Consider the following 25,025-nt stretch of genomic DNA (forward strand, 5'->3'; position numbering starts at 1 on the left):
CACACACACACACACACACACACACACACACACACACACACACACACTAGCTGTGTAACCTTGGGCAAGTTACTTAGCCCCAATTGCCCTCCAAAAGGCAAAACAAAAAAAAAAAAGAGAAAAGAAAGGGAACTTAGCCATCACTGAGTTCAGGAGTAAAGAGTCTTTGTTCTAGTATGCTTGCATGGCTAGAGAAAGGGCTCTGAGGAGCTTAGAAACCCTGCATTAGTATAATGAGCCTGGGAGAGCAGTTAATTGTCACCCTGGTAGACAGAAAGAACCTAGCTCCTGGGAGATGTTGGAAGGAAGCAACTAGAGTAGGGGTGTGGCCAAATAAGGGGTTATGATTATGGAGTCTATTTTATTGTGTGTATTTATCAAACAGCTACTGTTTGCTGGGAGGCAGTGTATTAGTGTTAAAGGAGTATTGATTTTGGAGTCAGAGGACTGATTGGAACCCTGGCTCTGCTTTTATAATCTTAAATAAGTCATACCTGCCCTTTGGGCCTTGGATTATCAGGTGTAGAGAACTTGTGGGCTCAAGGTCACACATGGTCTTCTAGGTCTTTGGGTGTGACCTTATGATTGAGTCCAAGTTTTACAAAGCAAATCTTTTTACTACGGGGATTTGTTCTGTGAAGTTTGGATTCAGTCAAAGGGCCACACTTGAGGACCTGGAGGGCCACGTGTGACCTTGAGGTTGTAGCTTCCCCACCCTTGGATTGGGTGATCTCTTCTAGTTCTAAGTATGGCCTTTGTCTTTGTTCCTATCATTCATGCTTGTGTCTCAATGTTTCCAGGGGCTCCCCCTGGTACCCTAGGCACTTCTCCTCCCTGTGGCGGCACTCAAGGTCACATAGGTTTCTGATTCCCTTCCTGGGAAGCTTCAGAAATAGGACAGAAAACCACCTAAATGAGTGGGTGTGAGAAATTTAGTCAGAGTCAGAGATTCACAGAATTTTATAACTGGAAGAAACATTAGAGATCACTAGTTTAGTTCACCCCCATCCCACCCCAAGATGTGTAGAAATCTCTTCTCTAGCTGGTCACCCAACCTCTGTTTGAGCATAGTCAATGGTGCGTACCTCACTACCTCCTATGGCATTTCCTATTATTGGACAGCTTTAAAAGTAGGAAAACTCTTCTTTTTAGTGCAATGAAATTTACGTACCTGTAAGTTCCACCTATTGATTGCGATTCTGTCTTCTAGAGCTAATACAAAATAAGCTTAATACTGGGAATATTGAAAATAGGGTTTGTGTTGCACATTTTTCCATTCTTCAATCTAAGCACACCCAGCTCTTTCAGCTCCAAAGTTCGTATTTTCAAAGAAAATAACACTTCTGGTTTTGAGATCTGTCCATAGTCATGCAATCATAGCTCCAGAATTGAAGGGAACCTCAGAGATTATCTAATTCAAACCCTTCTTTTTATGGATGAGGAAACAGAGAAGCATGGAGTTTAAGGAATTTGCTTGAAACTGTGCAAGTGAGAAGCATCAGAGGCAGTATTTGAACACTGGTCCCCTGACTCCAGAGCCAATGCTAAATGCTTACCATAGGCCAGGCACTATACTAGGTATTGAGGATATAGAGACAAAAGTAGAATGGTCTTTGCCCTCAAGTAGATTCCACTGTATGTTCCATACTGCTTTGCACAGTAAATGATGAACAAATGTTTTCATCCACTATTTCATAACCTTGAAGGGAGCAAGCCATGATGGTATATGCAGCCATTCACGCATTAGTATAAATTAATTAGATTGTTTTACTCTGTCAAAGTGGGCCAGAGGTTGAGAAGGTGGTCTCCATTCCATCCCTTACTTTGAACATATAGACATTCACTTACACATTCATTTATCCTTGGATTTGGATTCCATTGATGTAATAGCATGATTAGCACATAATAGGATAGAAGCAGAATGAGAGGATTTGCAAACTCGGGCCAGCTGAGCTCTGGGTGGATGTGGAGTTTCCAGGATTCTGTCCTATTGGTCTTAATGATAGCAGTCATGCCCAGTAACCTGAAGAGAGTAGAGAAAAAACACAGTGAAGGGCTTCAAGCAACAGTGTTTCCTGTCAGTCCGTGCCTTTATTTTATTATGTGGATATATCTACCCTGTGAAAGTTTTCTCTGCAAAACAATTTTGCCAGATTTTTAAACAAACTTTTCAAAGGATGGGGAGACTAAACTGGTAACCCAGCAAAATTCCCAATTCTGTTTCAGACTGTATCATAGAACGTCCCTTGAGGAAAGAGAAGCTTTTCTTTCTATCTTTGTAGCCCTCGTACCTAGGACAGTGCCTAGTACCTAGGACAGTGCCTAGAACAAAGCAAGCGCTTAGAATAGGCTCCAGAGTCAGAGGACCTGAGTTCAAATTCAACGTCTAATGCTCCCTGCCTGTATGATCTTGAGCAAATCCTTTCAATTCCCTGGACCTCTATTTCCCCATCTGCAAAATGCAGGGTTTGAACTAGATGATCTATGAAATGTTTTCTAGATCTAGTTCTAGACCACAGACAGATCTCAGAACTGGAAGGGTTATCTTTCCCATAGCAATGTAATGTGCACCATCTGTACAATACTTAACTGGTGGTTTTCCAGCAGTGGAGTCTTGTACTGAATCCCCTACACTTCCTCCCCCAGTTCTCACTATGATTGCCAGAACCAATTTCAATGTGTTGACTGTGGCTATGTCATAGTCAGTCAGGTGAAGAGAAAAACTAATTGGCCCACATGAGAATGAACTCCAGACCAGGTTATTAGACCATTAGACCAGGTTCCAAACAACAAAAATTTCCAGTACACATCCTGAAATCCTCCTTGCCCTTCCCATTAAAATTTAAGCTTCCTGAAGGCAGAATCAGTTTTGGTTTTTATTTTTGTTTCCTCAGCACTAATCATAGGGCCTTGAATATAATGGATTTTTCATAGATTCATTGGTTGAAGTGGATTATAATTCTGACTGAGCTCAAAGGCAGCAAGCCTTTGCTTCAAACCCTTGCCCTTGATTGAGAAAAACAATGTAAAGCTCAGGCTGTAGCCTTGGCTTCTACCTGGCATAAATGTCTTCAGGTGGGACTAAGTCTTGAAAGTAAGGCAGCTGATAGAAATAGAGGCTCCCAATGTGGCCTGCAGTGAAGATGGCCAGGGAGACACATATGGTGCTGAAGGCCAGGGTGCCCACTTCACGATGACAGGACCACCAGGAGCATATGCCCAGGAAGGTGACAAAGTACACAGCAGATGTCAGTGAAGGGTGGATGATCCCTAGGGAGAGAAACAGATTGGGCTTGGAGTGAAGAGTTTAAACCCTATTCATATTCTTATTAGAAAAACAACCAACAGTGTGTCTGGGTAGTCATTGGTACAATCAGCAGAAGCTGGGTGTCACGATCTAGGACTTTTGTAGGAGGGACATTATCCAAAATATTTAAAAGAGGCTGTAAGATAGAATGAAAGATCATCAGATTTGGAGTCAGAACTGGGTTGGAATCTTAGTTCTGACAATTACTAACACAGGACATGGAGTCAGGAAGATCTGAGTTCAAATCTAATCTCAGATACTCCTTAGATGTGTGACCCTGAACAAGTCATGTAACCTCTGCCTGCCTCAGTGTCAACTATAAAATAGGGATGAAAATAATAGCACCACTTCACAGGGTTCTGGGGAGGATAAAGTGATATATTTGTAAAGTGTTTAGAACAGTGCCTGGCATATAGCACGTGCTCCATAAATGCTTATTCCCTTCCCTTACTGCTGTTCAGGGCCAGAGAGGTAGAATTTGAATTCAGTTTTTCTGATTCTAAATTCAGCTCTTTCCACTGTAACATACTGCCTCATTTCCTCACCTGTAATAGGAAGTGGTTTGACTATATGATCCCTAACATTAAACCTTGACAGTCAATGATTTTGTGAGGGTAACGGGGTCATAGAATGATAGATTTAGAGCTAGAAGAGACTTTGGAGGCCATCAAGTCCAACTTGCTCATTTTGCAAAAATGGTAACTGAGACCTAGAGAAGTAAAGTGACTTGCCCAGGGTCACACAGATACTAAATGTCTGATGAAGGATTTCAATTCAGCCTTTCCTGATTCTAAGCCCAGAGTCACTTAGCTGCCCCACAAAGTCTGCTAGTTGTAGGTAAATTGACCCAGGGTATCCAGCCTTGGTTACTTTAGTTAGTTGGAATTGTTCTCAGAGTAAGAATCAAACCCAAGAGAGCCTCTGGAGCTTCTATAGGGCATCACTTCACCAAGCAGCTTTCCTTATGGATGATAGTTTGAGCAACCCAAGTCCTTCCTCTTCCATGTAGACCCCCACATTACCTGACAAGCCCAGGAGCAGGGTCACCAGGACCTTCCCAGACATTGTTACAAGGGTGTCCAGTATTGTTTTCAAATGGGCAGTGATGGCAGTGATTTTGCCTAAGAATTCTGTCATTTTCCCCTTGGTCCTTGCTTCAGAAACACTTTCCTCAGAGGATGTGCTACCGTCGGAATTACTGTCATCAATATCCAGACTGATATCATCTCCCTGTAAAAAGAGTTCAACCTACTTTCTAGTCTCATTACACATTACTACCCTTCCCCATACTCTGTAGTCAAACCAAACCAACATGGTTGATGTTCCTTATACAGGATACTCCATTGGTTTTTTTTTTTAACCTTTGTGCTGGTGGTCCCCCATGCTTAGAAGGTATTCTTTCCTTCCCTCTGTTTCATAGAATACCTTAGTTCCTTCAAGACTTAGCTCAAAATCCTAGTTGTCGATAACCATATGAAAGAAATACCCGAAATCACTAACAATTAGAGAAATAGAAATTAAGACCACATCTACCTCACACTATTAGATTGGCAAAGGTGACAAAAAGGAGAAAGATGAATGCTGGAGGGGCTGAAGGAAAACATGTAATTTAATGTACTGTGAGGGAAGTTTGAATTGATCCAGCCCTTCTGGAAAGCAATTTGGAACTATTGCTCCCCAAATTATTAAGCTATGTATACCTTTTGACCCATGGATACCATTACTAATTCTGTTTCCCAAAGATATCAAATAAAGAGGAAAAGGACTCATGTGTACAAAAATATTTATAATAGCTTTTTTTTGGTGTCAAAGAATTTGAAATTGAGAGAGTCCTTGTCAATTGGGATTTGGCCAAATGATTTATGGTATATGAATATAATGGAATACTAGGAAATGATAAAGGGGGTGGTTCCAGAGAAACATGGGAAGACTTGTATGAACTGATGCAGAGTAAAATGAGAAGAACCAGGAGAACAATTTATACAAAAATAACAATATTGTAAAGACAAACAATTATGAAAGACCTAAGGAATTTTGATCACTACAATGACTCGTCACTGTGAATGGGAGTAGCAGTGATGGCCAAAGTAGGAATTTGTTTTTCAAGTCTATAGATGTTTGTTATAGGGGGAAAGACTCAGCTTAAGTACCATTTTCTACACAAAATCTTTCCAGATCTCCCTGTTGGTGCCCTCTCACCATAAACTGCCTTGTTTGTATATATTGTACGTACTGGTCTCCGACAATAAAATGTAAACTCTGAGAACAAGGACCTCAGGAGTTTTATTTTTGTATTCCCAGCATCTAGCATGATGCCTGGCACAAAGTAGACAAGTCATAAATCAATCAGTCAATAAATATTTATTAAGTACCTACTGTGTACTAGGCACTGTGCCAGGTGCTTGTGATACAAAGACATGGTCCCTTCCCTCAAGTAGCTCACATTCTAATAGGATAGACAACATGCAAATTACTACATATGAACAAGTTATAGACTGGATAAATGGGAAATAATCAATGGAAGGAAGGCACTAGAATTAAGTGGGATTGCGAAAGGTTTCCTATAGAAGGTAAGATTTTATTTCCAATTTGAAGGGAGCCAAGAAAGCCAGCAGGTAGAGATGAGAAGAGCAAGTATTCTAAACAATTCTATACAAAATACTATTTGAATTGCATAGAATCATTTAGAAGAGCTATGGGGAAACATCCTGTGAAAATGTCCAGAGTCAGGTGAGAGAGTGTCTTGTTCAAGGAGCAGCAATAGTGCTTGTCAATCTATTGGTTAATAGAAACTAGAAGATAACATGCCACAATCTCTTTACTCTCTTAGATAGTGAATAGAGGAAGGAATGGAATCTATTTAAGATTCATCGGATTCTATGACTTGCATGTCTAATGTGGTATAAAGGCTGCAACTGCCCTCCTTGCACTCCTTCATTCTCTTTGTCTATATGATAAAGCTGGAACTTTCCCTTGATTTCCTGGCCCAGGACCAAGAACCCCATTAGACCCCATTACCTTCACCAACCAAAGTTCAACATCATTGTCTGGCCTAAGATAGTGTGGACTTTCACTCACTGCCTCTCTCTCCTCCTCTGTCTCCTCTTCCATCTCTTTGCCATGGGAGGATGAAGGTGACTCGGGAACAAGGGGCATCACCAACTTTTGGTTCGGTTTTATGATAATAAGAGATATGGTCAGCATCTCAATGTCTGGACCCAACAGACGCACAATATTCCCAGCATCCACCTGGTTGAATCTGTGGAGGGGAAAATATAAGTCAAATAGAGAACTTTCCCTGAGCTTTTTTTTTTTGGGGGGGGGAGGTAAGAAATTATGGTGTTATTTTCCAAATTCATGGATTTCATGAGAGTACACAGAATTTAGAGCTGTAAGAAACATTGGAGGTAGAGCCTACCTTATCAATTTTACAAATGCATATACTGAGGCAAGGTATGGGGGGAGGGGAGTGACCTACCCAGCATTTCATAGGTATTAAATGGCAGAACCAAAATTCAAATCCAGCTCCTCTGATTCCCAATCTAGGGCTTTTGTTACCATACCATGATAACAGTTATCAGAAGGAATAATTTGCTAGTTTATGGATTACATAGATTTCTTGCTTTGTCTTTCCTTTGGCCATCTGCCTTTTGGGCATAATCCTCAATCTGACAAGCTAAAATCTCCTTCCCCACTATCATCCTTCTTACCATCTTCCCAAATGCCACTCATTCCTCAAGATTCTCTTCAAGTCCCCCCTTCCCTTTTCCCAAGTGCTCTAGTCCACCTCATTTCTTCTGTAGCATTCTCTGACTACACGTCATGTAGCCTTAGGCAATATCATTTTCTAATTGCATCAAATATGTATGTGACTTGTCTTCCCAACTAGACTGTCATCTCCTCCAGGAAAGAGCTTGCTCTCCTTTTATACCCCCCAACCTCACCTAGCACAGAGCTAGTACTCAAGAAATACTATTTGAATTGTGTAGAATCATCTAGGACCAGTAACTGCCTGCTACCCTCCTTTACATATCAAACCCATTCTTACCTTAGAATCCCCAAATCCCCAAATACCACTTCCCAAACTGCACCTGTGAGAAGAGAGCAAAGAGTCTTGTTCACATATCTTGGGACTTGTTTTCAGACCAACGGGTTCACTCCTTTCTAATGACTCCAATTCTCTCTTCTTGCTAGCCTGTGTGTTACTGTTCGAAGTGGGGCACAAAGAGGCAGGATGTACTTCTTGGTCCTCCTGGCGTATTGTTATTCTCTGCATATAGCATAAGCTTAATTAATCTTTATTGAAGAGAACTGAATTTTCAGTGGAGCATGAAACCATCCCTTTTCTTTTTCCTTCTTGGAAATCCATAAGTGAATTATTTAAACAGCATTTAATAAGTGCTTACTATGTGCCAAAAACTGGGAGTGAAAATAGAAAAGTGACACAATCCCTGCCTTCAAGGAGCTCACATTCTGTTTGGAAGAAACAACACAGATGGGAGACTCCATATAGACAGTCTCCCATTCCTAGGGTTCAGTAGTTGGGATAGATAGAAATCTTAGAGCATAGATTTAGAGCTAAAATAGACCTTAGAGTCCAACCCCCTTCATTTTATACTTGGGGAAAATGAGGTACAAGAGTGGTAACATAAATCTATCAGAGTCACAGGATGAGTAAATGCCGGATGTAGGGCTTGAACCCAGATCTTTCTGCCTCCAAGTTCAATTCATTCCTCAGTATACTGTGTGGCCTCTTGCTGGGGTTACCAGTTGTGGCCTTCCTAACATGGACTTCTATCCTTTGCTCTCTTCATGCCTTCACTCCACTTTCTCTCTTGCAATTTATTCTATGATTTTGGCTGCTATTCAGCTAAAGTACTGCTGGGAAGGGTCAAAGAAAATAGAAAAGGAGATGTGTCTACCTTAGAAAGGCTTGGGGGAAGGAAGGTGGCACATAGAAGAAAGGATGATTAGACTTTACTCTTCCTATTGCTGAAATTAGGGTCCACTTTTAGTTCTGACTCCTGGATTCTCTTGTGCAGCAAGAAATCAAAGTATACGTTCCTTACCATCAGGAGGCACAAAATGAAAGGCCACCTGAGAAGCCACTTGTATCAGGAGGAAGAGGGCACTGGTGTAACAGATTGCTCTCAGCAGATGCTTCGTACTTCCTAGAAAAGGAATCAGGGAAAATTTAGGGTCACACTACCCTCAGGAAGACCCCAGTGCCTGTGCTCCTTTCTGTATATAGTACATGCCCCAGACTGTACACACACTACAGCATACCCCTTGTCCTCTCACCAGGAAAGTCAAAGCCATAACAGACAAATAATAGGGACTTCTAGAGGTGGAGTGGGATGGGGGAAGGGGGAAGGCATCAGAGAGAACTGGCTGTGTTTCCTTTATAACAGTATCTCCCACATCAATAGACTTTAAGATTTACAAACTGCTTTCCTCACAACTGCCTTGTGAGATAAGCAGCATAGATTAATGCCATCATCCCCACTACGCATATGTGGAAACTGAGGCTCAGGAAGATCAAACACTAGCACACAGCTACTAAGTGTCAAAGCAAATATTTGGACCTTGTTCTGAATCTGTCTGAAATGCTTTCTCCTATTCCTTGGGAAATTGGTGATTCTTTTCTTCCTTGGTAAGAAGGGAGACCAAATTACATTCACTGAATCACCTCACCAATTCAGACTTAAGAGACATCATTTTGAATTAGTCTCATACTGTAACTACAGAAAATTCCTGTGTTCCAGTGTGCAAATTTAGATCAACAGAGAGATGCTAGGCGTGTAGAGCTCCTTTAGGTCTCCTTTAATGAATATGTAAGAACAATGTGGAGTTGGTTTATAAGTCAAATGGTAATGAAAGCTTGCAAAGTACTTAAAATGATTTCTTCTCCTTAGGGGATAAGCTTCCCTCCTAAAGTTGAATTCTTTGTCACGCTATTAATTTGCTGAATACATTCTCTTTTTGTCTTTTGTCTCTGATCCTTTGATCATTTTATCACAGACAGCAACAAAGTCAAACCTTTCACCAAACGAATGAGATTCAAACAAATTCTATTTTACTACATTTAGAAAATATTCTCTCTGTACATAACTCTTCTAGTGCTTATTGGATTGAATTTTTCTATGCAGATAGTATCTCTTGTAATCTGTATCATTAATAAAGGGACTGTGGTGACATGGAGATCTTGGCTGAAGTCCCTCCTCTGAGTTTTACTTTGTGGCCCTAAAAGAGTCAATTAACCTCTCTCTGGCCCTTTGTTTCCTCCTGTGTAAAATGGGGCTGACAGTACTTGCCCTATTTACCTCAGAGGGGAGTTGGGAGGAGAGCACTCAAAGTTCTACGCAGATGTGGGTTTTATTATTTATAAAATAAAGTATTCACTATTGATCACAGGTTATTAATGACAATAGCTTAGATTTCTAGAGCATTTTTTTTAAAGTTTACAAAGCACTTTCTTCATGGTAACCCTGACTGGTAGATAGCATGACTTTTATTAACCCTCTTTTATAGATATTAGTGACTTAGAGATAATAAGTGCCTTGAATAAGACAATGCAGCAGTAAATAAGTAGGAGGGCCAGCACCCAAAGCAGATCTTCCAGACTTCCAAGTTTCTTACTGTTATAACCAGGGAGCTCTCTGAAAAGCCCAACAATCAATCTTTTGTTCAAGTTTGTGTTTATATGACCTTCCTCAGTCATACTATTTTGTAGTGACAGGACACAGGGTGGAACCATGATTTCTTCCATGTAGGGAACTTTCGGAGTGGAGACTCCCTCTACCAAATGCCAATCAGCAGCTCTTCCTTCTCTAACAGTTTTTGAGCACTGGTCTCTAAGCTTTTTTGATTTTATGTTCATATCAGTTTAAAACAAATGAACATGCATTCCAAATATGTGCATGTTTACTTATTTATAAATTATTTACAAGTACTACTGTGCTAATTATGTATATTAGGAAAATAGGAATTTAAGTGGATGAGCTAAAGATGAAATAATATTGTATCCTAGAGTCAAGAAGAAGCCCCTGAGGCTTACTGAGTAGGGAGTGGGAATGACATGGATAAGCCTGTGCTTTAGGAAAATCACTTTGGCAACTATGTGGAGGGGAGAAGAGAGTAGGGGGAAATGGGAAGCATGGAGAAATGTTATAAGGATATTGCAAAAATCCAAGGGAGAGGTGATAAGGACCTGAACTAGAGGTGTAACTGTAGGGATATATAGAAAGAAGGGGACAGATGGGAAAGAAGTCAGGGAGGTAGAAACAGCAATGTTTGGCAACTACTGAGATATGCAGACTGAAGGAGAGGAAAGAGTTGAAGATGAAACCAGGGTCAGGAACCTGAAAGACTAGAAGAATGGTGGTGTCTTCAACACAAACAGGGAAGTTTGGGAAAGGGGTGGGGTTGAGAGAAAATGTACTGTAAGGGGATCTGTAATGCAGACTGCCGCTCAATAATCCCAGGTTCATCCTATAAAACTCACTCAAAATGAAATGGAAACAGGGGAGGGGGACTCTTATTCCCTGCCCCTTAGCTTGCAGCCCTCCCTCCAAGGTACCTTGCTGAAGCCAGAAAGTAACCTGGAGGACAGGGGCTGGGAAGCTTAGGAAGGGAGAAATTTCCCTATGTAGAAGCTGCTGAAGAACACTATTGGTTTATGACTCCCCTAGGAGGTCATGCCTTGGAAGGAAGGAAGTACTGGAAGGAGTCCTATTGAGGTCAGGTAGGATTGTATTGGAGACCATCCCCCCACGACTGGGGGGAATATCACAGGGAGACAGGGACTTGACCTCTTTTTTGAGGATTGGTTGATTAGCTCTCCTTTGGAGACCACTCCATTTTAGAAAGTCACAAGCAGGCAATACATTAACCAACTTGTTCATGGCCCCATAGCCAGTTTGTGTTGGGAGAAGGACTTGAATTCAGATCCTCCTAACTCTAAGGCCAATTCTCTATCTACTAGGCCAAATTGCCTCTCACAGTGGTACTATATCTGAGATAAAGTTGTCTGACATTCATGGTTCACAATATACTTTACATATACAATCTATTTTGGTTGCCATATCTGTCCTATGAGAGGTATTATTAGATGCCTTAGAGAGTTGGTTAAGGTTAGGTTAAATGATTTGCATATGGTAACACAACTAATGTCAGAGGAGAGATCTAATCCCAGGTCTTCCTTATAACAAACAACACTTTCATATGAGGTAGGTACTGTTATTATCTTTCCTTTACAGAGGAAGAATCTGAGGCCTAGAGAGGTAGTCCCACAACTAGCAAGTAAGCAGGATTTGAGCCAGTCACTGGTAACTCCAAGGCTAGCATTTTTATCCTGACTTTAATACTGGATTTCCCTTCTCTCACCCTCCATTTATTTACAAGCCAAATTCAGAACTGAAGTTACCTATTAGCATGCTGATAGTCATTGTTTTGGTTTTGGTTTTCCCTGGGGGTGTACTATATAATATCTACAAGCTGAGAACAAGAGTGTTTACCTACCTTTCATTGAGACAGCTGAGGGTTTAGGAAAAAGTGGAAGGAGAAGTAAAAATATAAGGTAGATAACTGACATTCCATTGTACCTGAATGATATAGCTGTAGTAGAGAGAAAAAAAAATCAAGATGTTAGATCCTTAGCAGGCAATAGAACAAACACCATCCACCATCCCCAGCCTATACTGAAACTCCAACCCAATACCCCAAAACATTCCAATTGTTGAACCCTCTCTCTTCCTTCAAGACCCTACAGGGGCTGACTCCTCCAAAAACTCTTCCGTGACTCTTTTCCCCCTTCCCTTTAAGGTGAAAGAGATTTCTTCCTCCTCTATTCTCCCATAGCATTCGGTATTTAGCCCACTCTTCTTAGAATCGTCGCCAAAATGTCACACCCCACCAGTTACATTTTAAGTGTCTTTAGACCATGGTATATATCTATATTTTTGTATTTCCAGCCACCAGCATAGGGTTTCACACAGGGTAGGCAGTTGACCAACATTTGTTGAATTGAATTGGGACAGGGGGGATGGAATTTCATTCACATTCAATTCTTGAGGCAGGGTTTCTTCATCTTTTTTGGATCATGGGCCCCTTCTGGGGAAGAACTATGGACTGCTTCTCAGAAGAATGTTTTGAAGTGCATAAGACTAAATACATAGGAATACAAAGGGAATGAATATATTAAAACACAATTATCAAGGCATTAAAAACAGTTCACCAGAGTGCATTTTAAGAACCTTTACTTATTAGCAGAGGTTAAAGGCTATAGAAGAACTGGGTTTGAGTCCTACTTTTGATGTATATAATTGTAAATGATTCAGTGCTAGTCTATGCAACTCTCTGAGACAATAAGTTATGGAGGACAAACTGAATTGGTAGAAGGAGTTTCTTCACCTGTGAGGTTCATTATAAATACCACTAACTTAGTTAAGAAATCTTATAGATTTTTCTAGCTCTTTGCCCTATTTATAATGAGCTATTCCAGTAATTTTGGGCTGACCAGTCTCCCACTTTTTCAACCTTTCTTTGACAATATGGCCATAGCTGTCATCTACTTAGCCACACAAAATATCACTTCTAAGTGTGGCTGGGAAAAGCTAGAATTTCTATCAAGCTGAAAATAATTTGTCCAATTATAGGATACACCTAAAAAAATCTCACTTCACTAACAATGACTAATATTGCAAAGTCAGGTTGGATGCAATACAGCACCACTGGTGAACAAAGTACAAAAATCTGGGGAAGTTGATACACAAATAGATTTGTAGCTGTTGTAATGTCCCATGTTCACTGCTATCACCCTTGGTCGAACTACATCTATAATTGGAGACATGGTGAATTAATGAAAGAATTATCCAGGTCAACAGACTCTGGCCAAAATTATTGTAATATTTCAGATGAATTCTCTGGATAATCATGTCATATCTTTCTTTTGTATGTGAAGTATAGTCTAAATTTGTTAGTTTATTCATAGAGTCATAATATCATAGATGGAGAGTTGGAGGACACCTCAGAGGTCATCTGTTCCAATCCCTTCATCTTACAAATGAGGAAACTGAGGCCCAGGAAGTTCAGGTGACTTGCTCAAAGTCACAGATAAGCAGCAGAAGCAGTATTTGAGCAGGGCTCTATTTTTGAGGTGATGTCTACATAACAATTGGCAATGTAGCCAAAAAAATCCATTATGAACTGTCCATATAGAAAAATGGGACTAAATTTTCAAACGACTTTATTGGCTATGTTGATGTTCCATAGACATACCTTTCCCTCTCCCAATGTCCACAAAGTATCTACCATGACACTAAGTTAGAAAAGTTCAGAAAATGTCCTAAACAGAGGCTAAGCTTAAAAACCTGACTAACTTTGAATCCGAAGTCTACCTTTATTGCTCCATCTCCTAAACATACTAGAAGAGCAACAGAATGTGTTTCCAATGTTCTATGTTTGTTCCAGATTCCAGAAAAGGAGGAGTTTTCTAGTTGATATTTCCAGACTGAAGGTGTCTAGTGTATCAAGGTAGCAGCTGTATCTCTAGCTGGAAATAAAGTTAAATTGCAACATTGTGCAGAACTATGAAAGATGCTATACAGAAAGTTTTACTACTTTGGGGATGAAACTCACCCACACATTGTGATTTCCTTTTCAAAAGGAAGAAAGCAATCTTACCTGCAATCAGGGAGAATGGCAGAAGAACTCTAAAAGTGAGCCCAGGAGTGATATCACTTGCCATGATCTTCAGTCTGTTCCCAAAGAAGGCCAGGACCACTATAAGTTGGCTCAGCCCTGCAGACTAGACCCTGGTGGAATGTGGAAAGACTTTACCACCTCTTCTTCAGGCTGCATACTTTGTTTTTCACCACCAACCTTTGTCCATGGCCAGAAAAAAAGTCAAGTGCCTATCAGTCAACTTTAAGAAGGGAATTCTGGGAAGGCTACTAAGGGACTAAGCAGCAGGGGCTCTACACTAATTCTCATGTGCTTAGCCAGTGGAAAAAATTGATCACTTCCTTGGCCTTTTCCCCTTAATCTAGCCTCCTCCTTTCTTGCTGAGTAAGTGTTCTTCAACTTTGCTCTTAGAAATCATCGATCTCTCAACACTATTCTTTTTCCAAAGTCTCAACTCCCTCCTTTTAGGCTGGAAGGAGCCTTAGTTCCCAATTAGAAGCTAATGTGGAAACTTCATGGACCCTGCCAATAACCATCACCATCTGAGATGTTTTCAGGCAAACAACTACAAAGCACTTCAACATTTTAACTAGTAGGAGACATTCATGAAACATTTAGTAATCTCAAATGTTTTATGGGAATTATCTCCTTGGGATATTGGAATAGTGGAATTAGTATAACAGTTCAAATTCCACTTCAGATACTTATTAGTTATGTGATCTTGGTGAAATTCCTTAACTTCTCAGAGCCTCAATTTCCTTATCTGTAAAATGGAAATAATAACACTTATACAACCTATCTCATAGAGTTGTTATGAGGAGAATCTTAATGGGTTATATAAATTAAATTATCACTGCTAATTTATTTACTGCTAATAGTAATTCTCATAAGAAAGCTATGAAGTAGGAATTATGGGTATAACTCAGGGGTGGGAAACCTGTGGCCTCAAGGCCTCTAGGTCCTTGGGTGTGGCCTTTTGACCGAGTCCAAGTTTTACAGAACCAATCCTTTTATTAAGGGGATTTGTTCTGTGAAATTTGAATTCAGTCAAAGGGCCATACTTGAGGACCTAGAGGGCCACACGTGGCCTCAAGACTGCAGGTTCCCCACCCCTGGGTGTAACTATTACCATTTTATTGATGAGAAAACAGGAATAGAGAGGTTAAATGATTTTCCTAACATCACACAAGTAGAAAGCAATACAAGCCAGTTTAGGTTTCCTGACCTTGAATCCAGTGCTTTTTCCAATAGTCCAATAAAATAATATTGTTGAGAATAGGGGTTGTGTTACTCTCTACATTTGTCTCCCAGGTCCCTAGCACAGTACCTGAGTCACACACAATGTATGTTTCGTAAATGTTTGTTAATTAGAGTGTAATAGCGAGCAAATACAGCACAGTTGCTTTTTCAGTCCAACAACAAGCATTTTAAGTGCCTACTAAGTTTTAAATCCTGAGGATACAAAGACCATATGAAAAATGACCTCTCAAAAAAGTGTCTTAGCAACTACCCAACTTGACCTCTATACCTTACCCTGTGATTTCACTAAAATTAGAATAGGATCAGTCCTCAATAATTGTAGTCCTTGACTTATTGGCCAATAGGCAAGCCTGGCCCCAATTCTCAAAGTAAGTGATTACCCATTCTCCTGGGACTGGCCTTATTTATGGATATCTTAGCAACATTGTGGCCTTGATGATGTCATTTGAGGGATAATACAGAATTTTCTCCCATCAAAATAAGCAACCTTCTAGTTCCCAGAAATGTTAAATTTGCTTTTCTTGAAATTTAAAGCTAGTTTGTGACCTGAAAGATAGATGCCAAGATTAAATATATCTTGTGCTACAATAAATTTTTTAAAAATGAGGGGTGAACAGAATACTTGTGAGAAATGCCACACAATGATGTTCCCCCAAAACCATAAGGTTTGAATATGTGGTATAAGTGAGAATGAGGAGTCAAGAATCACACTTGATTTTGGAAATTACCTAGTCTGACCAATTTTGTACAGCCAGCCCTACTTTTCTGAAATTCTCTGTGCTTTAATGATGAGAGACTAGTATTCCATCCTCTGACAATCCTTCCTGTATATTCATGTAGTTTATACTGGAGTAACTTTAGCTTACATCAGATTACATAAAGTAATACTATGGCCTTGTTAAACAGTCTATAAACTCTAACTCCTCTGATGAAAATACCAAGATTCTGGGATATCTTATCTGGAACCAGTTATCTGAAGCATTTGGATAATGGCTTGCAGATGGTGGTCACTCAGCAAAATAGGAAAGCTTATTTAAGCCTCCTTGGCTAGCTGAGGATATGCAGCATTTAAGGCATAATTGACTTGGAAAATGGAAAATATATTTTAAAATGGTAGAGAAAATAAAGGTCTTCATGCTATAATGAGACAAACAGACCTAGAAATTATTTGTGGATTTTATATACATCAGAATCATTTCCCAATTTAAATTGCTGCTCCCCACCCAACCATCAATGCCTCACTTGTAATAAAGAAATATTTAAGCAAAATCTAGCCAACAAAGCAACCATGACAAATTTATAATATATGTATGACATACATATGCATATATGTCTATATATATACATGGATAGATAGATTATAGAAACAAAAGTTTGTATTGGACATTTACAATTCTGTTCTCCAGTGCCTAGTATAGGGCCTTGCATATGGCAGGTGCTCAATAAATGTTTATTGAATTGAAGATACTAAAACATAAGCTCAAATGGATTTCTTTTTTCTGTCTAAAATTTTTTTTTAAAAAAATAACCTCTCAAACTCGGTCTTAATTAAAAAATATAATTTGGGTTAAGAAGAGCTGCAAATTTTATCCTTGTAAAGAGAATATTTATGTGTGTTGTTGCTGAAATACTGGATAAAAGTGAGAAGTTCCATCTGACTAAGTGAAAATCATAAATAATCTGCATGGCCCTAGTGTTATCTCCCAAACTCCTATCAAGAGTTTCAAAGAATGTATGCATCCAATCCAATATCAGGACAAGTTGACACCACAAAAGAAGCAAAATACTTCAAAAGACAGATTTAATCTAAAGGACTTTTCCTGCATTGACTGGATGGATTGTGGGTCTGACTCACAAAAGAGCTAAAATAGCCCTGAAACAATAAACTAGATATATTCTCTCTCTCTCTCTCTCTCTCTCTCTCTCTCTCTCTCTCTCTCTCTCTCTCTCTCTCTCTCTCTCTCTCTCTGTCTCTCTCTCTCTGTCTCTGTCTGTCTGTCTGTCTGTCTGTCTCTCTCTCACACACACACACTCACATTCACCTCTTACATTCACACAAATTTTTTTTTTAAAAACCCACAAATCCCAAACCAAAAACCTCAATATTTTCTTAAATTCAATGCTTGCCTGTAGGTCATATGGAAGTTGCAAATAATTGAATAACCAGAAGATGGCAATAATAGCTCAGAACACCAGAAAATGGCAGCTCAGTGGGAAAAGCAACCCAGCTGATGACATCAGAAGTTCTCCATTCATTGCACCAATATCCCAGAACATTCTACCAGTTTTGGAAGCAGAGAAGTGTAGTTAGGTCCAGTCCCAGTAGTTTGCATTTTCCAAATTGCATGTGTTCCTCTGTCCCTACAGTGGAACCTCTATTATATATTATATACAGTTTACTTTTCTTTTAAAAATATGTAATAAATTCAACATGTAACTTTCAAAGCTATTCTGCTAGTGCAGTTCTCCCTGGCCTCTCAGTTGTTCATTTCTGTGCGTTAAAAACACAAAACAATTTTCATTTATTTTTTAAATTAAATATTTTTTCAATTATCAAGCATTTATTTTTTTTTCTTCTTTTTTATCTCCACCTTCCCCCAGGGGGGAAAAAAAAAAGAAAAAGAAAGCTCTTGTAATTGGTTAAATAGTCAAGCAAAACAAATTCCTATATTGATCATGTCCAAAAATGTCTCATTCTGTGTATTTAGCTTATCACTTCTCTGTCAGGGGGTGAGAAGCATTCTTCATCACCAGTCCTCTGGAATCATGGTTGATCATTTCATTGATCAGAGTTCTTAAATCTTTCAAACTTGTTTGTTTTTTAAAATGTTGTCTTAATTGTATATATTATTCTTCTGGTTCTGTCTACTTCTCTCTGTAGCAGTTGATACAAATATTCCCAAGTTTTTCTGAAATCATCCTTTTCATAATTTCTTATAGCACAATAGTATTTGTTGCATTCATATACCAAAATGTGTTCAGGCATGGGAAGCCCTTCACTTTCCCAATTTTTTTTCTCACTATGAAAAGACCTTCTACAAATATTTTTATCTATGTAAAACCTCTATCTATTTAAGACCTATCTCCGGAGCATAGGTTTAATAATGGTATCACTGGGTCAAAAAGTATGCAAAATTTTGTCTTTTGTTTTTTTTTGGAGGGGGGAAAGCAGGGCAATTGGGGTTAAGTGACTTGCCCAAGGTCACAGAGCTAATGTGTCAAATGTCTGAGGTCAGATTTGAACTGGCTTCTGACTCCAGAGCCAGTACTCTATTCACTGTACCACCTAGCTGCCCCAAGTATGCACAATTTAGTAACTTTTGGGGCATAGTTCTGAATTGCTTTCCAGATTAGTTAGACCAATTCACAGCTCTATCAACAGTATATTCACAATGTATCTATAGGTCTGATTTCTGTGTTTCCTTTTTTGTCAACTTTGCCCATCTGAAAGTGAGATGAACATCAGAGTTGCTTTAATTCTTATTTCTCTAATGACTAGTGACTTGGAGCAAAAATTTCTTATTGTTATTGATGGTCTGATATATTGATACTCAAAGGTCTCTCCCCTTCTAATTTTAAATGTATTGATTTTTTAGGTGTAAAACCTTTCATTTTATGTAATCATAAATGCCCATTTTATCTTCTGTGATCATCTCTATCCCTTGTTTGGACACAAATATTTCCCTTATCCATAAATGCAAAATACACAGTTTCTTCATTGCTTCTCCAATTGGTTTAGGAAGTGACCTTTTATATCTAATAACATCAGTTTGGAGCTTATTGTGGTCCATAGTATGAGATGTTGTTCTATACATAATTTCTGCCAGACTGTTTTCTATTTTTCCAAACAATTTTTGTCATATAGTGAAACCTTAACCCAGTGACTGGGACCTTTGGGTTTATTGAATACTAAGCTGCACTGTGCTATATTTTGGGGTTTGTTTGGGTTGTTGTTTTTGCTTCTGTATGTTGTGAAGCTAATCTGTCCCACTGATCAAAATTTAAATTTTTTAACTGGTGCAGAATAGTTTTGATGATTACTGCCTTATAGTATAATTTGTTCTCCTCACTTTTTAAGAATTACTTCTTTTGAGATTCTTGATCTTTTGTTCTTCCAGATCAATTTTGTTATTATTTGTTCTCACTCTCTCTACAGTAAACCTTTGGCAGTTCAATTAGCCATGGCAATGAATAAATTGATTTAGTGTTGATTCTTTTTATATTGTCATGGCCTACTCATGAGCAAATCATATTCCCATATTTATCTAATTATTTAGGCCTATTTTGTTTCTCTAAAAGATGGTTTTTAGTTGTATTCATATAATTCCTGTGTCTGTGATTTGGTAGGTACACATTGTGTGTAAAATTTGTTATTTGTATGCATATATTTTGTATATAGCATTTTTATATATGTAATCTCCATATAAAATTTGTTATTTTGAATGCAATATATCTTTATATCACTTCCTAATGGACTTTGTTGTTGATATATAAATATGATCATTTGCATGGGTTTACTTTATATCCTAATATTTTGCTGAAGTTATTGTTTCAATTAATTTTAGATGAAGCTCTATGATTTTCTAAGTAGATGATCATGTTATCTACAAAAGACAATAATTTTGTTTTCTCTTTACTATCCTTTCATTTATTTTTCTCATCTTATTACTATAGCTAGTATTTATAGATAACATTAAATAATAATGGTGATAATAAACATTCTCGATTTACCTCCTGATCTCAGGGCCTCTAGAATTTCACTATTATAGATAATGCCAGTCCTTCGTTTTAGGTAGATACTATTCATCAAATTAAGGAAAGGTACTTTTATTCTCATGGTTTTCACATTTTATTTAATTTGTTTTTAATCAGGAATAGGTGCTGTAGTTTGTCAAAAGATTTTTTCTGCATCTATTAATTTAGTCACATGATTTTCATTGTTCTTATTAGTAATATTGTTTTAGTATCAGTAATATTATTTTTACTGTAATCCAAATATTGAACCAAACCTGTATTTCTTCATAATGTATAATTTTAATATGTTGTAGGCCTTTTGCTAAATTTTATTTAATATTTTTGAACCAACATTTCATTAAGGATCTTGGGGGTTTTTTTTCTGTTTTGTCTTTCCCTGGTTTTCATACAAAGATCATTTTCATCTCATAAAAGGAATTTTGTAGAAACCCTTATTTTTCTATTTTTTGCAAATAGTTTACATAATGTTGGAATTTATTATTCTTTGAAGGTTTGATACAATTCACTTGTGCTGAGGGTTTTTTTTTCCATTTGGAAATTCATATATGACTTATTCCATTTCTTTTTCTGAGATTGGGTTAATTAAATTTTTCATTTCTTGTTCTATTAATTTGGGTAACATTTTTGTAAACATTCATTTGATTTCATTTATCAGTTTTGTTGGCACATAATTAGACAAAAGTGTCTAATAATTTCTTTTATTTTCTCTTGATATGCAGTGAATTCTCCTTTTTATCTCTGACCCTAGCAATTTGATTTTCCTCTTGCTTTTTTTCCTTTTGGTGAGGCAAATGGGGTTAAGTGACTTGCCCAGGGTCACACAGCTAGTAAGTATCAAGTATCTGAGGTTGAATTTGAAATAGGGTTCTCCTGACCCCACAGGGAATGGTCCATCCATTGAGCCACCTAGATTCCCTACCCTTGCTTTTAAATCAGATTAGTTAATGGGTTACCTATTTTATGAGCTTTAAAAAAAATTCCTAGTTTTATATATTATTTTTTTTTGCTTTTCATTTGGTTAATGTCTTTTTTTGATTTTCAGGATTTTTATTTTTATATTTAATTTTTTTCATTGTATGCCAAATTCATTAATCTCTTCTTTTTATCTTTTGTCAATGAAAGTGTCTAGAGACATACATTTTCACCTAAAGAGTTAATTGACTGTATCACAAAAGTTGTCTTACTGTTAAGTCAAATCAGTAAGGATTTATTAAACACTTATGACATGCCAGGCATTGTATGAAGTGCTGGGATTAAAAATGCAAAAAAAGAAAGATAGTCCCTGTCCTCAGGTAGCTTGCATTCTAATAACATAAAAAGAAGCTATCTGCAAAGCAAAGGGAAGGGAGGAAGAAGGTGCATGTGGGGTTTGAGGTGAGAAGAGGATCGTGAAGAAAATCCAGAGAGTGAGGAGTAGAGTCCATAAAAAGAATGAAGGCATGACCAGAAAGTTTTGAGAGAAATGGACCAATCAGAGGAAGGGTTACAGAACATCCAGGATGACATAGCCAGGGGCAAAGTGAACTTCCTCTATAAAGATGTTATGGGTGTGTCACAGCACATTAGTATTCCCTAGGTTATGCTAATTGTGCTTTGAATTGTATGGAATTTATACTTGCAATTATGTGTGTCTCAATCCAGTTGTATGGAATTTACATTTGCAATCAAATACACATGCATGAGTTTCTCAGCTCTCTGGTAGTATGCCATAACTTCTCACAGCAAAGAAAAATGATGTGATGTGAGTGAAAAAATACAAAAACAAAATTTGGTCAGCTTCAAAGATTCCACCCAATTTAGGACTTTAATCTTCCTATTGTATACTACTGTTCAGGTCAGCTAAAGGTAGTGTCTATTTTGGGAGTTCAGGACAGACTGAACATAGATCCATGGAGCTTCAAGGAGCCCAGCAAAGAAATTATATGGTGTTCCTAAAGTTTGGACACATAGGAAATCTCATTAGCTATGCATATTTTCAAGAAATGAAATGAATGAAATTTTCAACAACATTTGACTTAATTAGCATAAATTTTAGGTATGACAATTTTATATGGAATAAAAGCTTTCATTAGCTGTTGGAACTATTTTCCATATCAATGAGATTAATTTAATTTAATTAATTAATGAGATTCCTATGTGGCTCTTATGTCTTCCTATGAAATCTCATTTATGTTAATTAAATAAAATGTTGCTGAAAATTTCATTCATTTCATTTTTTGAAATGTGCATAGTTAATAAGATTTCCTATATGTCCAGACTTTAGGAACACTCTGTACTATGACTGAGGAGAACTTCTTGAGTGCTTACAAATGGGAGAAAATGACTTCTAGCAATGAGAAGAAGCTGCACTTCTGGCTGTCCTGGTCTTTCTCTACAATGCCCCCAAGCCCTTTTACCCTGGAAGTTCATCTTCTCCCCTGGACTTCACACATTGGAAGTACCCTCTGCCCCTGCATCTGATTGGCTGCATCTCATTGACTGGTTCTTCTTAGGACCTCCATTTTAAGGAGGAAGGCAAGGCCCACCATGTCTTCATTACTCTTTAGGAATTTACTCCAGACTCTCCAGGTCTTACTCTACTATCTTTCCCCTCTTCACCTCCCCTCTTCACCATCCTTTTATGTGTTATCTTCCCTTATTAAAATGTAAGTGCCTGGAGGGCAGGAATAGTCTGTTTTTCTTTTCTGTATTTTTATTCCTAGGACTTTGCACAGTACCTGTCACATAGTAAGTACTTACTAAACTTTTTTTTTTTACTTCCTTGCCATCCATACCAAGTATTGCACTTCCTCTCCCCATTAAACTTCAGCTAAATATTTTAAATTTGTGAATCATGAGAAAGAACATATTCATTAAAATAAACCTTACTAAGGTCAATTCAGTTCCTGCTGACAGAATATAGAAGAATCTGAGACTAAGTACTTTTAGCAGAGATGAATGACAGGTAGGTAATACTCCAGCATCTCTCTGGGATCCAGGCTCCGGTGCCTAATGGAACAATTATGGGAGGCATCACTTACAGGAAAATCAAAAGGAACATTCATCCTGGTGAGTCATCTATGCAGAAAAGATTTTCTGCTGCTTTGAACGTGGGCCTTGATTGAATATTGCTAAATGTTTAATCAGAGTGTGAAAAGATTATACTTTAAATATTTTTGTTAATAAACCTGGTGCCAGTCAGAAAGGATGAATTGGTAGTCTCAGAGCTCAATTCATTCTTTGTAACCATAAAACAAGCATTTTTTACATTTCACAGCATTTTTTGAGATGGAAAGAAATTTAAAGGCTATTTAGTACAGTTCTGTCCAGGACTACAGCAATATCCAAGCAAGGAAGGGGCAGTGACTGGTACTTGGCCATGAAAAGACTTTAATTGGTCAGAGATATTTTTCATGAAACAAATCGTTGTCTTGCTAATGCCTACCACTCTCCACTGAAAGGTATTTTTCTCAGATTTTGCTGAATTATCTTGCTTTGGACTATTGCTATGGATTTCTTTTCTTAACTCCTACCTACACCTCAGGATTTCTTACCCAGTGAATTCTGGATTGACAAGGTAGAATATCCCATGAACTACCTTGGATAACAGTTTAGATCAGACCCTCTTTTTCCCTGAAGTGTTCTTGTCTTCTATTAATTGTCCCCTATTATTCATGGGCTCTATCCCCTAGGAAGAGAGTTGGGATTAGAAAACATCCCTCATTTTACAGTTGAGGAAACTGAGGCTTAAAAGAATGGTTTATCAAAGGTCAAATAGCAAGTTAGCCTAAGAGCCAGAACATTGATGTTATTTCCTGGAAAGAGCATGTATTTGAATCAAAAGACCCTGGTTCAAATTCTGGCTCAATTACTTAAAACCTGTGAGACTTTGGGCAAATCATTGTACCACTCTGGGTCTCAGTTCCTTTATTTGTAAAATGAGGACTAGATGACATCTAAAGCTCCTCTTCCAGTTCTAAAACTCTACACTTCTATGACTAGAACCCAGTCCCTTGACTTCTAGCCCAGATGTAATGTTAATGGGATGTAAGATCTTCCCTGCCCATTAATAGCCCTCACATGGAACTCATTAAGGGAAGCTTACTTAGTGGAGGCTTGCTTGTGGGAAGGCTTTCACACCTTTTGCTAATTTATAATTAGGCACTGAGTCAGAGGGTTGTGATGCCTTTTGGTTCTGAGAAGTGTATATATACTCTGAGTTGGTATTTTGCCTTGCTTATGAGAAGGATCTTGAGATTCCTGGTCAAGGTTCTAAGTAGCCTGTGTTCAGAGCTCCCTGACTGCTCAGATGTAAAAGCTCTCTCAATCCAGGAATGTATGTAAAGTTGATTCAGGCAGTCGGGACCCCCATCTTTTGGTCTTTAATTCTCTGCTTGTATTTTCTCTGAAGTTCAGGGTACTGACTTTCCCCCTAAACTAGTGAATGTAATTTTAAAAAATTTGTTGACCCCTTAAAACAGCTATCTTTCCTAGTAAATCTAGTATTTTCATAGTAATTTCTTAGTAAGTCACAGATCTTAGAACCTGCCCTAGCAGCCATCCTAAGTATGCCAGTGTGGTTGCCACTATGCCAAGTCAGTGGGCTTTCCATTGTACCACATTGTCTCTCATGGGACATCTATAAATATCTGATGATTCTTTAGCCAGTCCCAGAAATAGAGCTGATGAAAGGAAAGACTGAAGGAGGTACTTTCCCCCTCACTTCTTTTGCTCCCTCCTGGTCCTTGAGCTGTTCTAATCCTCACCCATATCTGTGCCACTTCCCATTGTTCTAGGATCCCAAATACCCACTTTCATCCCATAGCTAAAAGATTAGTATGTCAGCTGGATAGTAGGAGAAAAGCAGTCTCATTAGCTAATACCCACTAGGCATTTGTAAAGCCATAGAGTTAGAGCTGGAAAGGAACTTAGAAGTGATTGAGTCTAACTCTGTCATTTTTCAGATGAGGAAACTGAGGCACAGAGAGATTAAGTGCCTTGCTCAGGGTCACACAGCTGATAAATGTCTAAGTCAGGATAT

General features: G+C 38.3%; 2 protein-coding genes across 2 annotated transcripts in view; both read right to left on the reverse strand.

Moving 5' to 3' along the window:
* Positions 1-5,618, reverse strand: part of LOC138149349 (piezo-type mechanosensitive ion channel component 2-like) — a 97,092-nt gene extending 91,474 nt beyond the window's left edge. The window contains exons 1-4 of the mRNA XM_069072314.1: positions 5,541-5,618; positions 4,330-4,537; positions 3,057-3,270; positions 1,849-2,023 (exon numbers count right to left, since the gene is read on the reverse strand). Of these exons, the coding sequence (XP_068928415.1) occupies positions 1,849-2,023; positions 3,057-3,270; positions 4,330-4,537; positions 5,541-5,618 (675 nt within the window). The remainder of the gene's footprint in view (positions 1-1,848; positions 2,024-3,056; positions 3,271-4,329; positions 4,538-5,540) is intronic.
* Positions 5,619-6,098: 480 nt separating this feature from the next.
* The window catches only part of LOC138149350 (uncharacterized), a 77,798-nt gene continuing 58,871 nt past the window's right edge, over positions 6,099-25,025 (reverse strand). The window contains exons 3-5 of the mRNA XM_069072315.1: positions 8,377-8,478; positions 7,356-7,398; positions 6,099-6,566 (exon numbers count right to left, since the gene is read on the reverse strand). Of these exons, the coding sequence (XP_068928416.1) occupies positions 6,242-6,566; positions 7,356-7,398; positions 8,377-8,478 (470 nt within the window). The 3' untranslated portion in view covers positions 6,099-6,241. The remainder of the gene's footprint in view (positions 6,567-7,355; positions 7,399-8,376; positions 8,479-25,025) is intronic.

Source organism: Petaurus breviceps, unplaced genomic scaffold (genome assembly GCF_028583685.1).
Source record: "Petaurus breviceps papuanus isolate PSGF00001 unplaced genomic scaffold, PetGlider_PUasm1.0 90847, whole genome shotgun sequence".
Taxonomy (NCBI): domain Eukaryota; kingdom Metazoa; phylum Chordata; class Mammalia; order Diprotodontia; family Petauridae; genus Petaurus; species Petaurus breviceps.